The sequence below is a fragment of the Phoenix dactylifera genome, chromosome 3 (assembly GCF_051530095.1).
Source record: "Phoenix dactylifera cultivar Ajwa chromosome 3, Ajwa_hap1_PhDact_Kaust_v1.1, whole genome shotgun sequence".
NCBI classification, from domain to species: domain Eukaryota; kingdom Viridiplantae; phylum Streptophyta; class Magnoliopsida; order Arecales; family Arecaceae; genus Phoenix; species Phoenix dactylifera.
This window is the reverse complement of record NC_143192.1, coordinates 19459474-19475811: the sequence shown is the minus strand read 5'-3', so window position 1 is coordinate 19475811 and position 16338 is coordinate 19459474. Positions and strand designations below refer to the sequence as shown.

The following is a 16338-nucleotide window of genomic DNA, read 5'->3' as shown; positions in this document are numbered from 1 at the left end:
AGTTTGGTCCGGTCAACTTGTTGGCATCTAAGATGCCTCTTAGTGAAAGTGAAGCCATTTAATAATTCTACATATGCAAGAACATAACTAATATAAGCAGACCAATCATGATGACATGTTTGCAACTAGATAAGGACTTTAATCTAATTTGTCTCCTACTATTTTTATCGAATATCATAGCCCTCTCCTATGATAAACGTGAAAATATAATTTTTCTTAGTAGGGTTGAGATCCTAATTCATCATAAAAAGCCTTGTGTTTACACAACAAACTCTTATGAGTTCAAAGGTAGGAAACTCTTTCCAATTGCATCTCATGCAATTCTCAACTTTATCTTGTTCTCTTAAAATACTTATTGCCTTGTGTTAGCACAACAAACAATAATATTTTAGTTAAGTCAAACCCTTCATTTCCATATAGTCATATTCGAATAATATTGCCCTTGTGGTTACACAACAAGGCAATATATTAAAATATGCCATAAGCATCTTAATGCACCAAGACAGTATAACATCAGACCCCATTGCAAGTTTTGTGTTAGCACAACAAACTAGCATGGATCTTGACATAACAATATCGAGGCATGAAGGAAGGCTATCAATAGTGTTATATCAATATTAAGCTTATCCATAATAGACAATCAAACAATTGGCCAGGTAAGCAGGTGGGAGGCTCCCCTTACTCAAAGAGTAAGGTCCTAATTAAGTAACCACCTTTAGTGCTTTCCTTAGACACCAATTAGATTAATTATTCTAGAATGGGTTAGCTCAAAATTTTTTAACACTATGACTTAATATAATTTTTATTGAGGGCTTACTAGTCTCTAGCACATTCTTTAATTGTAACATATATTTAACATATCTAAAATAAGTTATCATGCATCATAGCTATCTCATAGCATGTATAAATCATAAGCAACTAATTAACATGCTTCAACATATTTTCATATGGAAAATTTCATATCATGACATTTTATTACATATCATATCATATATGAATCATATATTTCAGCATTTCATTAAGCATATGACATTACTATCTCATAGTAAATTAATAATCATACATCATGCATTATTATTTGATTGAACCAATTAAGGATGGCTCTGATACCACTGTAGGGTTCTAGCATGTCATAATGGGCAGCGGAAGCTAGGGATTTTAAAATTTTCTTAATAAAGTCCCTAAGCATGAAACCCTTTTAAGCCTAGATCACCTTAATGATTACAATCAAATAATATAAAATAAATACAGAATTAGTAGAATACCTCAAACGCTAATCCAAAGTGTACAATCTCCACGAGGCATCCAAGTGTCCGCCCTCCAATGGTGATCCACACGAAAACTTGATCAAGACTTTAGCTCCAAAGACTTTTGATCCTTAATGCAGAATTCTTCTAAAGAACTCTAATGGCTTGCTTTCCTTCCTTTCTATTTTTCTTTAGCCTTCTAAAATCACTTCTAATCCTTTTGTCCTAAGGAAGACCACCTTGTCTTGGCTTAGGACACACTAGAAGCAATGTTAGAAAGAAAGAAACTAATGTAAGAAAGAAGGGATATGAGAGAGAGAGAGTTGGATTGATTTTCGATGATTAGAAAACACCGGGAGCATTCCTATTTATAGATGGCGTGGGGATGCATCACCAAAAGATGCATCCCATCCACACATCCTTTAGATGGGGCGTGATAAGAGGAGAGAAGGCGCCACAAAAATAGGGAGAGGCGTATCAAAAGTGGTTATGATAAGATCAAGCGCTTATGATGTGGCGCTTGATTCCCTAAGCACCTCTTCATGAAAATGCGCCGTACTCTTCCCTTTTTTCACTTCTTCTCACGCAAGAAAAATAGGAACCAACCTTATCCATTCATCAAGGGTTGATGATGATCCAAAGGCCATGAAAGAAGGTGCCATATATCCCTTAGGCGTGATGAAGAGAGAAGAGAGAGAATGGATAAGATCAAATAAATGGTTCATCCTTATCCATTTAATCTTCACGTATTCTCTCTCTTTCCTTCACCTATTTTTCATCTCCACGCCTCCCAATGATATCCATCACGTCATCATGATCTCCCATCATCCTATGATGAAAATCCAATGGCTCCAATTCATGGTGCCATCCATTTGATCCATCTCTTCATCCAAATGTTGATCCAACGGTCAAAAATGAATGATTTATCAAATCTAATCCAATTAGACTCAAACCAAGCCAATTAGGAGCCAACTCTTTGGCTAACCCATATTAGAATATGATCTAATCAAATTAGATCAATTAAGAATCAGATTCGAATTCAATTCGAATCCAGTTCGAATCAGGAGCTAAGGTTTGCAACACCTGCTAGGATGTTTATCTTGCAAACATGATCTAATCCAATTAGACCCTTGATAAATTTTCTTGTGTGTGACCCATTGGGTTCCATACTTAGCCAGCAATAGGTGTGAGTGCGAGTTGACCCAACTTGATTAGAACTCTTCTAATCGATTTAAGTCCAAACTGCGCGAACCCGAACTTAACAATTAGAATCCTTTCTAATTGGTGATCGAATTAAACTCTTTAATTCGATCAAACCTATAAGACAAGATTGACGTCTAGCAACGTGTCATGTCTACCCGAAAAATATGGAATTTGGTGGAAATACCAAAAATACCCTTCAGTGGCAAGTTACTATGCAATTCAATCCTTTAATCAAACTGCATCCCAAATATGTATATGAGTATGAATATATGTCAAACTCAATTTCATATTCATATTTTTCTCAATCTTTTAATGATAATTCAAATAATGAAACATTAGAAACTCTTTCTAATTTTCATTCTGCTTTGATCAAAGGCTTCCTGAATTATCATATGATTAGAATAAATAGGATGCTATCTTCTCTTACTAGAAGTGATTAATTCCTTGTTGATCTACTCATAATCTTCGTACACAATCCACCATATCCAGAAGACCTCGTACATAACTTATTGTCATGAATGAGTGTAAACCAAAACATAGGTTCATGTGCACAAGATACCATGGTGATCTCAGGTCAAAGGATCAGTTGCACAACTCCCACTAAGAGAATCATCTTTTGACATGTAAGTAAGACTTCATAAGATTTCTCTTTGTAGGTCAATTCAGTGAACTCATTCTTCTAATGAGCACCCATATCTTTGTATTAGTGTCTCCACACAAATGATTGTGAGATCAATCATCCTCTGCATCGAGCATACATAAGACATGCCAGTCTTTCCGGTAATCATTGATCCCCGACTCAATGTACCAATGACTGGGAATATTTAAGATTAGGATTTTAGGATTTTAAGTCTCACTAGTATGATCTCATCATAGTCTTAAAACCATTGCCCTAATCTAAGGAGTTTATCATAAATATAATCAACAGCATATGATAAAACATAACGCCTTTATTCATATTTAAATGTCATGTACATGATTTGGACAAATCAAAAGAAAAACCCTTCGCAATACATATTGCGATTGGCTTGTAGGGCATCTACTCTTTCAATGAGCCGACTCCGAAAATGCCAAGTCAGCTCCAGAAGTTGGCGAGTCGACTCCGGGTCAAGACGAGTCGACTCCCAGTCGAAGAGGCTACTTTAATTCAAATCCAAAACAGTTGCCGAGTCGACTCCAGAAAAACATGAGTCGACTCCCGCTACAGCCGAGTCGACTCCTGATCGCGCGAGTCGACTCCAACCCACCAACGGACATATTGTCAGGCTGTGCAGAGTGTGCAGAACGGGCAGAAAAAGGTCTCTAACGGCTAGTTTGCGTGGGGGTTGGTTTAAATAGCCACAGAGGACTGTAGCAAAGTAGAGAACAACTATTCCACTCAAAGTAATCAAGCATTCAATCTCTGCAACCTGTTCTTCAACGAAAAGAGGAAAGAGCGGCATTAACTCCATCCAACTTCCTCTTCCCAGCAATTAAAGAAGCCTCCTCTTGCATTCAAGTCGACCACACATTTAAGAGGAGACCCGAAGTTCGAGAAGCCCCACTCAACTCCAACTCAAACGTGTTTGAGGTCTTCTAACTTTTCTTCTGTTTATATTGTTATTTATCTGTTTTTTGAGAAGCTGTGTTTTCTATTTGTACCTTTTATTTTCACCTGGTCTTTACTTGGTTCAATCGGGGGATTGAATCAAGGGTATTGAGGTTGGTTGGTGAGCCGAGTGTAAAACCAACGTGTGTAAGGGTTCGATTGTGATCCCGGGAAAACAATCGGGGCGGTTCTAGTCGGTGAGCCAGAAAAAACCGACCGAGTTCGTTGTGAGCTCGTAAAACAACAAGTTTGGTTGTGAGCTTGGAAAACAACCGGCTGTAATCCAAGGGGTTATAGTGAATTCCCAAGTGAGACTTGGGGAGTGGACGTAGGAGCAAGGGTTAGCTCCGAACCACTATAAAATTTGGTGTTTGTGATTGATTATCTCTCTTTCTCTTACTCTCATATCACTCACAGCACATAGCAATTAATTAAACAACTTGCAATAGTTTTAATTAGTCATCCACAACGTTAAATAGCTAAATTATTTTAAAACCCAATTCATCCTCCCTCTTGGGTTGTCTATCTGGGCAACAAGTGGTATCAGAGCCTAAACTCTTCCACCCAAGAGTAAAAGATCGAAATGACAACCCCATTTGGATCTTCCCACATTGAGGGTCAGTCCACCCAAAGACTCCGATTCTTTAATGGATCCGACTACTCATATTGGAAGGCTAGGATGAGAATATTCATCCAAGCCCAAGACTATGAGATGTGGACCATTGTAGTAAATGGGCCATACATCCCATCCATATATGTAGAGGGTGTCACGGTACCCAAACTAGAAAAGAATTGGGATGAACATGACATGAGAAAGGCACAACTAAATTCTAAAGCTATGAATGTGCTTTATTGTGCCTTAGATAGAAATGAATTCAATAGGGTCTCTACTTGCAATTCTGCAAAAGAGATTTGGGACAGACTTGAAGTGACCCATGAGGGCACGAATCAAGTCAAAGAATCCAAAATAAATATATTGGTTCATAAGTATGAATTATTTAAAATGGATTCTAATAAAACAATCACATGCATGTTCACTAGGTTTACTGACATTGTCAATGGCCTAAAAAGCCTTGGCAAGAACTATACTAACAGTGAGCTTGTCAGGAAAATTCTTCGCTGTCTACCAAGGTCATGGGAAACCAAGGTGACGGCAATCCAAGAAGCTAAAGACTTGAACAAGCTTCCACTTGAAGAGCTCCTTGGATCCCTAATGACTCACGAGCTCACAATGAAGCAGCACAGCGAAGAAGAGTCCTCCCATAAGAAAATGGTAATAGCTCTTAAATCTACATCATCTAATAAAGACTTGTCTTGCAGCAGCAGTAGTGAAGAAGAAGAGCTTGAGGGAGATGATGGTGAGGCTCTTCTTGTGCGCAAATTCAGAAAATTCATCAACCACAAGAAATCCTATCATCAAAGGAGAGGCCCCTCAAATTCCTACCGCAAGGACAAAGGTAAGGAAAGGGAAAATGAGGGGATTGGGTGTTACGAGTGCAAGAAGCCGGGTCACATAAGAGCTGAGTGCCCTTTACTGAAGAAGGGGAGCAAGTACAAGAAGAAGAAGGCTCTTGTCACAACACTATCCGACTCCGACTCATCATCCTCTTCATCGGATGAGGAACAAGAGGAAAAGGCCAATTTCTGCTTCATGGCCAATGAAAATGAGGTAACGTCCGAATCGCCTTTAGATTTTACTTTTGATGAGCTTTATGATGCTTTTAATGAACTAATGATTGAATATAAGGCTATAAATGCTAAAAACAAAGAACTAAAAGTAACTAACCAAACTTATATCCGTAAGTATGATTCATTAGTTAAGGATAAAGATGTTCTTATCAAAGAAAATTTAGAACTTAAGACAAGCAATCAACTCTTAACTCAAAAGACTAATACCTTGAGTAAAGATAATGAAAAATTAACTAAGAAAATTTCAGAACTTAAAAACAATAAACAAAACTTAAACGAGAATCTCATAAAAGATTTAAACATTCTAAAAACCGAAAAACAAACTCTAACTAAAGAACTTGAAAAGTACAAACCTTTGGTAGAAAAGTTTACATATAGTTCTGAAAAATTGAACATGATACTAAATAGTCAACGAGCAGTATTTAATAGAGCGGGTTTAGGGTATAAACCAAAAAATAAACAAAAACTTCTTAGTAACTTCTTTGTTAAAGCTGGAGAAAGCAAAACTAAGAAAGTAATCTGCTTTTGTTGTGGAACTGTAGGACATAAGGCAATTGTATGTGACTATAGGAAAGGGAAAACTAAAAGAAAAATCAAAAGGGTATGGGTTCCAAAAGGAACCAATATGACTAACCATGAAGGACCCAAGAAAACTTGGGTACCTAAGATTATATGATCTGCTTGTGTAGGAGTGTCTTGCAGCCAAGGTCAACAAAAATTGCTGGTACTTGGATAGTGGCTGCTCAAGACACATGACGGGTGACAAGGATCAATTTTTCACCCTTGAAGCTAAGAAGGGAGGTGCTGTGACTTTTGGAGACAACAACCAAGGTCACATCATTGGTATTGGTAAAGTTCAAATTACCCCTTCTACTTTTATTGATATTAATGTTAGATATGTTGATGGTCTTAAGCATAACCTATTAAGCATTAGTCAATTATGTGATAAAGGGTATGATGTTATGTTTAAACCATCACTATGCATTATAACAAACCCAAATGACAATAGTTTAGTCTTTAAAGGAATTAGACGTGGGAATGTGTATGTTGTAGACCTTGAAGATCTTGCCAAACATAACCAATGTTTAGTTGTTAATGAAACTAAGGATAATGATGCTAGTTGGTTATGGCACCGTAAGTTAGGTCATGCAAGCATGGACACAATAACTAAACTAGTTAAAAGAGATTCCGTGATAGGTTTGCCAAAATTAAAATTTGAAAAGAATAAAATATGTGAAGCATGTCAATTTGGCAAACAATCTAGAAACTCATTTAAATCCATAAAATGTGTCTCTACCTCTAGACCTCTAGAATTATTACACATGGACCTATTCGGACCAACTAGAACAACAAGCCTAGGTGGAAATAAATATGGTCTAGTTATTGTAGATGATTATTCTAGGTACACATGGGTCATGTTCCTAGCACATAAGGATCAAGCATTTTCTGTTTTTAAGAAATTCCATAAAGAAGTAACCAATGCTAGAGATACCTCAGTAATAGCTATTAGAAGTGACCATGGTACCGAATTCGAAAATTAGTCATTTGATGAGTTTTGTAGTAAAAAGGGGATAACCCATAATTTTTCTGCACCTAGGACACCACAACAAAATGGAGTTATGGAAAGGAAAAATAGAACTCTAGAGAAAATGGCTAGAACTATGTTATGTGAAAGTAACCTCCCTAAGTACTTTTGGGGAGAAGCCATTAATACTTCTTGTCATATATTAAATAGAGTTTTATTAAGACCCATTATAAAGAAAACACCTTATGAACTTTGGAAAAACAGAAAACCAAAAGTTAATTACTTTCATGTTTTTGGATGTAGGTGTTTTGTTCATAATAATGGGAAAGATAATCTAGGTAAATTTGACTCTAAATCTGATGAGGGCATATTCTTAGGTTACTCCACAACTAGTAAAGCCTATAGAGTCTTTAATAAAAGAACCCTAGCTATAGAAGAATCCATACATGTTGTGTTTGATGATTCTAGTGATTTTTCCTCTAGTAAGAAAGGTAATTTTGATGATGATGCTGAAATTCTTGAAGAAAAGATAAATGAGATGACATTACAAGATGACAATCAAAAATTGATTGAAGATGCATCATCAAGCCAAGAGGCTATTGTGGATCATGGGCTAACTAAAGCTTGGAGGTATGCTCACGGGCATCCTAAGGAACTAATTCTAGATGATCCATCTCAACCGGTTAGGACTAGAGCATCCCTTAGAAATTTAAATAACCATCTAGCTTTTGTCTCACACTTTGAGCCCAAACACATAGAAGAAGCCGAAAATGATGTAAATTGGATAAATGCAATGCAAGAAGAATTAAACCAATTTACTAGAAACAAAGTATGGAATCTAGTTGAGAGACCTTCTGAATATCCAATTATAGGTACAAAATGGATTTATAAAAATAAACTAGATGAAAATGGAATTGTAATAAGGAATAAGGCTAGACTAGTAGCAAAGGGTTATAATCAAGAAGAAGGTATAGATTTTGATGAAACCTTTGCTCCCGTAGCTAGACTTGAGGCTATTAGATTATTATTAGCATTTGCATGCTCTAAGGACTTCAAGTTATTTCAAATGGATGTAAAAAGTGCATTTTTAAATGGGTATATTAATGAGGAGGTATATGTAGAACAACTCCTGGTTTTGAAAATCATCAATACCCTAATCATGTTTATAAATTGAACAAAGCACTTTATGGTTTGAAACAAGCACCTAGAGCATGGTATGAGAGGCTTAGCAAATTCCTACTAGAACATGAGTTCTCTAGGGGTAATGTAGATACAACACTATTTCTGAAAAAGAAAAACCAAGATATGCTACTAGTACAGATTTATGTTGATGATATCATTTTCGGTGCTACTAACAATCGCCTCTGTGAAGAATTTGCTGATTTGATGCAGAGTGAATTTGAGATGAGCATGATGGGAGAGCTGAACTACTTCCTCGGGCTTCAAATCAAACAGTCTGAAGGAGGCATCTTCATCAATCAAGCCAAATACATCAAGGAGATGCTCAAGAAGTTTGATATGGAGGGAAACAAATCAATCAGCACCCCCATGAGCTCATCATGCAAATTAGACCAAGATGAATCAGGTAAATCTGTAGATCAGAAACTGTATAGAGGTATGATAGGATCTTTATTGTATCTTACTGCAAGTAGACCTGATATTATGTTTAGTGTTTGCATGTGTGCTAGATATCAGGCTAATCCTAAGGAATCACATCTAATTGCAGTAAAGAGAATCTTTAAATACCTAATAGGAACAAAGAACATAGGGTTATGGTATTCTAAAGAATCTAGCCTAAACCTAATAGGATACACAGATTCAGACTTCGCTGGATGTAAGCTTGATAGAAAAAGTACTAGCGGGTCTTGTCAATTTCTAGGAGAAAACCTAATCTCATGGTTTAGCAAGAAACAAAACTCGGTTGCATTATCTACTGCTGAAGCTGAATATGTTGCAGCCGGGAGTTGTTGTGCTCAAATCTTATGGATCAAACAACAATTAGAAGATTATGGCATTAAACAAGATAAAATATCTATTAACTGTGATAATACAAGTGCCATTAATCTAACCAAAAATCCAATTCAGCATTCAAGAACTAAACACATTGAGATAAGACATCACTTCATAAGAGATCATGTACTGAATGGTGATGTGACACTACAATTTGTTTGTACTGATGATCAATTAGCAGACATTTTTACAAAACCCCTAAGTGAAGAGAGGTTTAGTGTGCTTAGGAGGGGATTAGGAGTGATTGATCCATCCTAGTGGTAGTTTCCACTAGATTCGTTGATTTTGATGATTAGATTGTGGTTAAAATAGAGTTTCTTTTCAATGATCATCAAATCAGATCATAATTTAGTGATTTTTAGGTGCGTGCCAAAGTTAGAGACGACTCGAGTAAGTTTCAGAGTCGGCTCCTGAGGGGGAGTCGACTCGCGCATTTGCGAGAGTCGACTCGAGATTGATGGCAGCAGAGGGGGAGTCGACTCGCGCATATTCTGGAGTCGACTCGAGGTCGAGTCGACTCGCGACTCGGTGGAGTCGACTCGCAGTCGGGATCCGACTTTTTAACCCTAACTTTGTCGTTTCGAAAAACACTTCTATTCTCCGCCGCCACTGTTCACAAGCCCTAGAGCCGACTCCTAGGTCGTCCCCGGTCGTCCCCAAGCCTTTTCCGTCAACCTTTCACCGTCCCTTAGGGTTTTCCTCCCAATCTAGGTCCTTATGCCGCGTAAAACCGTAGTCCGGAAGAGGTCCCGACCCGAGGCCGGTCCCGAGAGGCGCTCCAAGGCTCGGCACGATCCCGCGAGGCAACAACCTCCGGCTCGTTCCCCGCCGAGGGCGGTTCCCGCGAGGCCGTGCGCCGGGAAGGCCGTCACCACCGGGAGATATGTCGATTTCGACTATCTCTCCCGGGAGGGTTTCACCATAGGTGAGAGATTGCGTGTCCAGGGCTTAGAGTATTTCCTCACATTAGATCTCCCAACTTACCCTGGATTAGTTAGAGAGTTTTACGGTACCGTCCATCGGGGAGATGGGGGTATCGAGGGCACGGTAGCCGGTGTCCCTCTGTTCATTACGGAGGATCTTATTGCCCACATCCTCCACCTTCCACAAGTAGGGGTGGCTCCCACACACCCCGAGGACAGGGTTGAGGCCCTTACGGCCATTCTAGGGCATCCACCCCAGTCACCCTTAGACGAGGTATCCGCTAGCTCACTTCCGATTGAGGTGCGGATCCTCCTGAGTATATTGTCTAGGTCCATCTTCCCTAAGACCGGGAGATTTGATTTTGTATCTGAGAGAGACCTAGCTCTCATGTTCTACATGCTTCAGGACACCCCAATCAACTTCCCCAAACTCATTTATCGATACATGTGTGAGCCACTAGACAGACCTAGGCTCACCCTACCCTACGGTATGGTATTCACTCTGTTGTTTAGGGAGTACGAGATTCCTATCCCTGAGGGGGAACCCTTTCGCGCATTGCGATGGACTGATCGCATGCGTCCGGGGACCCTACACAGGATGGGGTTTCGGAAGATAGAGGGGACATGGGTTAGGAAGTCCACCATCACCACACAGACCACCAGACACTCCCCTAGTCCTGAGCCAGATTCTGACTATCCTGACTTACCGGACTTTCCATCCACTTCTGCTCCTACCACCTCCGCCGGACCCTCCTCCTCGGCTCCACCACCCATGGAGGTCCGCATCGCTCCTGAGCAGCTCCGGGAGCTGCGGCAGGAGATAGTCCGAGATCTGCGGGATGATCTGCTTCGGAAGCTCCGAGGTTCAGTGCCTGCGCCCTCTCCCGCTCCATCTTCAGCGTTGGTCCCTTCCCTGACGGCCGTGACTGACATGACGGCTCATGTGCGGGAAGAGATCTACAACATGAGGACTTTGCTCCAGGCCCAGTTCCATAGCATGAGTGAGGTCACGAGCACCACTCGACAGATGCGGGATGACATAGGACGTGACATGCACACCACTACCGAGGGGGCCGAGCGCTTGTCGAATGTGCTCATCGACAAGCTGGACGCACTTCAGACGTCGGTGACTGAGCTCTCCACTACACATAGCAGAGCCACTTCGTCCATTATCACTCAGCTCGGGCATGTTACAGATGCAGTCACCCTCCTCATGGAGCAAAGCAGATTGAGAGGAGGAGCCACATCCTCGAGAGGAGGAGCCACATCCTCGAGAGGAGGAGATACATCCTCGAGAGGAGGAGCTACATCCTCGAGGAGACCATAGCTGCTTTTTGTGTTTTGTTTTGACATGTATTGTTTTTGCTTTACTTATTGTATTCTCAAATGTATTTACATACAAATCAATACAATGAGTAGCCATATCTTCTTCAATTCTGTGCCATTTGATCTATGATTGATTGTGTGTGCTTACCTCCTTTTTGATACGATGACAAAAAGGGGGAGAAATATGTATAAAATATGTAAAAGGAATCAATGAAAATCAATAAAAAAAAGAAAAACTTTTAAAACACACAAAAATTTGTTCTAAGTGGATTTGGTACCTCGAGGCTCATTATCTCTCTTTTGGGGCTCCTAATGGAGTAATCTCCAGAATCTATTCAAGGGATATTCGGAGATTAGCTGAATCCTACTCAAGAACAAATTGACAGATTTTCCCTCTAAAAATCAAAAATTTAAAAGTCAAAAATTCTTAGAATCAAAACAAAGTAGATTGCATATGTTGAGGGAGAGAATCTGAATTTTAAGCAAGCTAAATCATTAAAGATATATAAGCCAAATAATTGATTGCATGATATGAAGGCTTATATAATTCCAAATGAAAGGGGGAGCTTTAACTCCGAAATTTATTGTTCACACCTTTCAAACTTGGATAAATTAAATTACCAGACATCTGAATTCATTTATGGATTTTACTTCCTTGTTTATAGAGCAATTCACTTTACATATACTCAATGTTTTGTCATCATCAAAAAGGGGGAGATTGTAGAGTGATTGATTAAAACCCTATTTGATTTTGATGAGCTCAAAGCATTTGAGTATATCTCTTGTTTACTAATGAATTCAATTAAGTGTTTCAGTGAAAATCTTGTCTAAGTGTCTCTAGACTTGGTTCATAATATTTTGGATAAGTTAAGAAGTCAGCTTGAACCAAAGTCTGAGACTCGAGTCGACTCCAGAGTATCACGAGTCGACTCCAAGCGTATCAAGTTCACTGGCACGAGCTCGAGTCGACTCTGGATCAGTACGAGTCGACTCCGACTGAGAACAGACAGACGAACAGAAAGCATCAACTCAAAACCTGTCAGCGAGTCGACTCCTGAACTGCGCGAGTCGACTGTTGGGAACCCGCCCATGCCGCTGATATTTCAAAACAAAAATCAGATGGCAGCGGAATCGGCATGCACGGGTTCGACGTTCATCGCATGAACGTTGTTTCTAGACCTTTCGTAATTAGGTAAGAATTAAAACTTTTAAAACTATTAGGAAGATCAAATCTTCACCTTGCGCGGGTAGATGATCACCGCAAATCTGAATTCGTGGTTTTGGAAGAGGGTTCGCTTGAAGCCGTTCAAACGTCCGGCCTCTACGGGTATCCACACGAAGCAAGATCCGATCCAAGCTCTCTATCTCACCGAGGTGCTAGCTCCCTTGCAGAGATAGCTTTTGATGGCTGATCTCCTCTCTTTCAATCAACCCTTGATTGTGCTTGAGAGGAGGAAGAAGAAGGATGAAGATGGGAAGAAGATCAAAAGCCCCTGCAGCCTTCTTCTTTTTCCATGCGTTGGAGCCAAGGAAGAAGACCAAGAGGAGGGAGACGCCTCCTCTTCTTTTCCCTTTGCTGATGGCGGCTGAACCAAGGAGAGATGGAGAGGGGGTGGCCACGTGATGAAGAGGAGAAAGGTCCATCTAGGGCGCCGGCCCTAGTCCTCCTTTAATAAGGATGAAGGGCTCCTACAAGTTAGGAGCCCTTGACTACTTTCCAAGAGGGGGCGCCGGCCCCCTTTCTCTCTTCATGTCGCACCAACTAAGTGAAGAGGGGCTGATGCCCCTCTTACTTGGTTAACCCAATCCTCTTCCAAAAAGGATTAGGTGCCTCTCTCATGGTTTAATCCTAATCTAATTAGGATTAGCCAAATTTGGGTTCAATCTACGCTAGTCCTAATCCAATTAGGACTTGAATGAATCATGACTTAATTGAACTCTTCAATCCTAATCCAATTAGGAGTCATGTTGATTCATTAGATTAATAATTAATTTAGACTTAAGGAATCCTAATCCAATTAGGATTTGTTTAATTTTAGTCCTAATCCAATTAGGACTTTATTTGAATTCGAAGTCCTAATCCAATTAGGATTTCTAGGAATCCTACTCCAAGTAGGAATCCAATTTTAATTCAAAGTTCCTAATCTCATTAGGATTGTAGGAATCCTATTCCAAGTAGGAATCCCAGTCCTACTCCAACTAGGATTCCCAGTCCTAATCCAATTAGGACTCTAGGAATCCTACCCAAAGTAGGATTCTTGTTTCAAGTCCAATTAATTAATTCCTTTTTCTTCTTCAACTTCTTATCAATCAAATTGATTACTTGTGATTCCTAATCACGATTTCAACCATCGGATCGGTCAATACTTCTAGTGTGTGTGACCCCATAGGTTCTATTCTGACTGGTAGTGAGATATATTGTGATCTCTATCTCAATATCATTGAAAACTCCTTTCAATGGGTTGGAACGATTCCAACTCAACTCATTAGGGTTTATCGATCATCGAGATAATCCCTGTGAGTCCCACCATCCACCAGTGACACCTAGCAGCATGTAGTGGCTACCCAGCAGAATGGAATGATGAACCTCTAGGTGCAGTTAACATGTGATACAGTCCTACTATCGTGGATCCCTACAGGACGGAGGTCATGGACAACTCGTCAAACCCCATCGTCTGTCATATGTCAAGATTTATTCGACTTGAGTTCGATAGTGGAAAACTCTTTTTCCACTTTATATTACTGCCCTGGCCAAGGTCTTAGAACTCAGTCTAACAAATCACATAGGATCACTCCTCTTCTATCAAGGTCGATAGATTCCTTATAGGTGCATACCCTACTCCTACAGTGAACCTACTGCAGCCAATCTACACTGCATGGACCCATATGGCTAGAGACCATGTATGTGTGCAGTCAAACTACAATAACCTCACTGTGAGTAGCCGAAGCACCGCAGGTCAAAGGACCAGTCACACTACTGCAACATCAAGCAAGTCACTGACGAGTGGATAGACATCCAAGTGACTTCTTGTCTTGGTCACGCTCAGTACCCTTGTTCTCTAACAAGCACCTGCACTATCACTTCAGTGTCCCTACACTGTGGACTCAAGTCTCGTCCATCCAGAAGGAAAGTGATCTGTGCACTGATCGGATCGATCACCGTCCTCGTGATGATCCATTGATCAGGAGCATTTAGAAATTAATCACCAATGATACATGGCTCAAATTCTCAACTCTTGAGAATATGTATCATCATCTTATTAATTTCTTGGACGATTCATAGACACATAAACAATATGAATGAAAAGATGCCTTTTATTTATTCAATAATAAATAGTCAAGTACAAAATTATGTCCCTAGAATCAACAATGTGTCAGCCAAATTGGCTTCTAGGGCATACATCTAACAATCTCCCACTTGCACTAAAGCCAATTGGTCATGTATCTTAGGCCCATCTTCTCAAGGTGGGCTTCAGTCTTTTGCTGACTCAGCTGCTTAGTGAACGGGTCTGCCACGTTATCCGCGGAGTCTACTCTCTGCACCTCTACATATTTCTTCTCCACATAGTCGCGTATGAGGTGAAAGCGCCGCTCTATATGCTTAGACTTCTGATGAGACCTTGGCTCCTTAGCAAGGGCTATGGCGCCATTATTATCGCAGTAGAGTGTTATGGCATCTGATGTCATCACGTTCAACTCTGCAATAAATTTCTTGAACCAAAAGCCTTCCTTAGCAGCTTCAGAGGCGGCGATGTATTCAGCTTCCATAGTAGAATCAGCAATGATTGGTTGTTTAGAACTCTTCCAATTCACCGTACCACCATTGCATAAGAACACATATCCAGATGTTGACTTCCTATCATCGACAACAGTCATGAAGTCTGAATCTGTGTACCCTTCTACCTTTAACTCTGATGATCCTCCAAAGACCAAGAATAAATCTTTAGTTCTTCTCAAGTACTTAAGAATATTCTTCACAGCTGTCCAGTGTTCTTCACCTGGATTTGACTGATATCTGCTTGTGACACTCACAGCAAGAGCTATATCAGGTCGTGTACACAGCATGGCATACATGAGGCTTCCTATTGCCGATGCATAGGGTATCTTGCTCATGCGTTGAATCTCTTCAGATGTGTTGGGGCACATCTTCTTGGAGAGATGAATTCCATGCCTTAGGGGTAAGAGACCCCTCTTGGAGTTTTCCATGCTGAACCTCTTCAGCACCTCCTCTATGTACATTTTCTGTGACAGGCCAAGCATCCTTTTAGATCTATCTCTATAGACCTTTATTTCCAAAATATAGGATGCTTCCCCAAGGTCTTTCATGGAGAATTCTTTTGACAACCAGACCTTGACCGAGGTTAGCATGGGAATATCATTCCCAATCAGGAGAATGTCATCTACGTACAGTACGAGAAAAACGACAGCACTCCTACTAACCTTTTTGTAAACACACGGTTCCTCTTCGTTTTTGATGAAATCAAACATTTTGATTGCGTCATCGAAACGAGTGTTCCAACTCCGAGATGCTTGCTTTAGTCCATAGATGGACCTTTGCAGCTTGCAGACCCTGTGATCTCCATCACTGGAAGTGAAACCCAAAGGCTGTTCCATATAGATATCTTCATCAAGATATCCATTCAGGAAAGCAGTTTTCACATCCATCTGCCAAATTTCATAATCATGAAATGCTGCAATGGCAAGCAATGTTCGGATGGATTTTAGCATGGCAACAGGTGAAAAGGTCTCCTGATAGTCAATGCCTTCGCGCTGACTATACCCTTTCGCCACAAGCCTTGCCTTATAGGTCTCTACCTCTCCATCCGA

General features: G+C 40.2%; 1 protein-coding gene across 1 annotated transcript in view; it reads left to right on the top strand.

The window, feature by feature from the left end:
- The first annotated feature begins 4621 nt into the window (after window positions 1-4621).
- The window catches only part of LOC149767963 (uncharacterized), a 46541-nt gene continuing 34824 nt past the window's right edge, over window positions 4622-16338 (top strand). The window contains exons 1-2 of the mRNA XM_089929890.1: window positions 4622-5707; window positions 6417-6679. Coding sequence (XP_089786016.1) covers window positions 4622-5707; window positions 6417-6679 — 1349 coding nt within the window. The remainder of the gene's footprint in view (window positions 5708-6416; window positions 6680-16338) is intronic.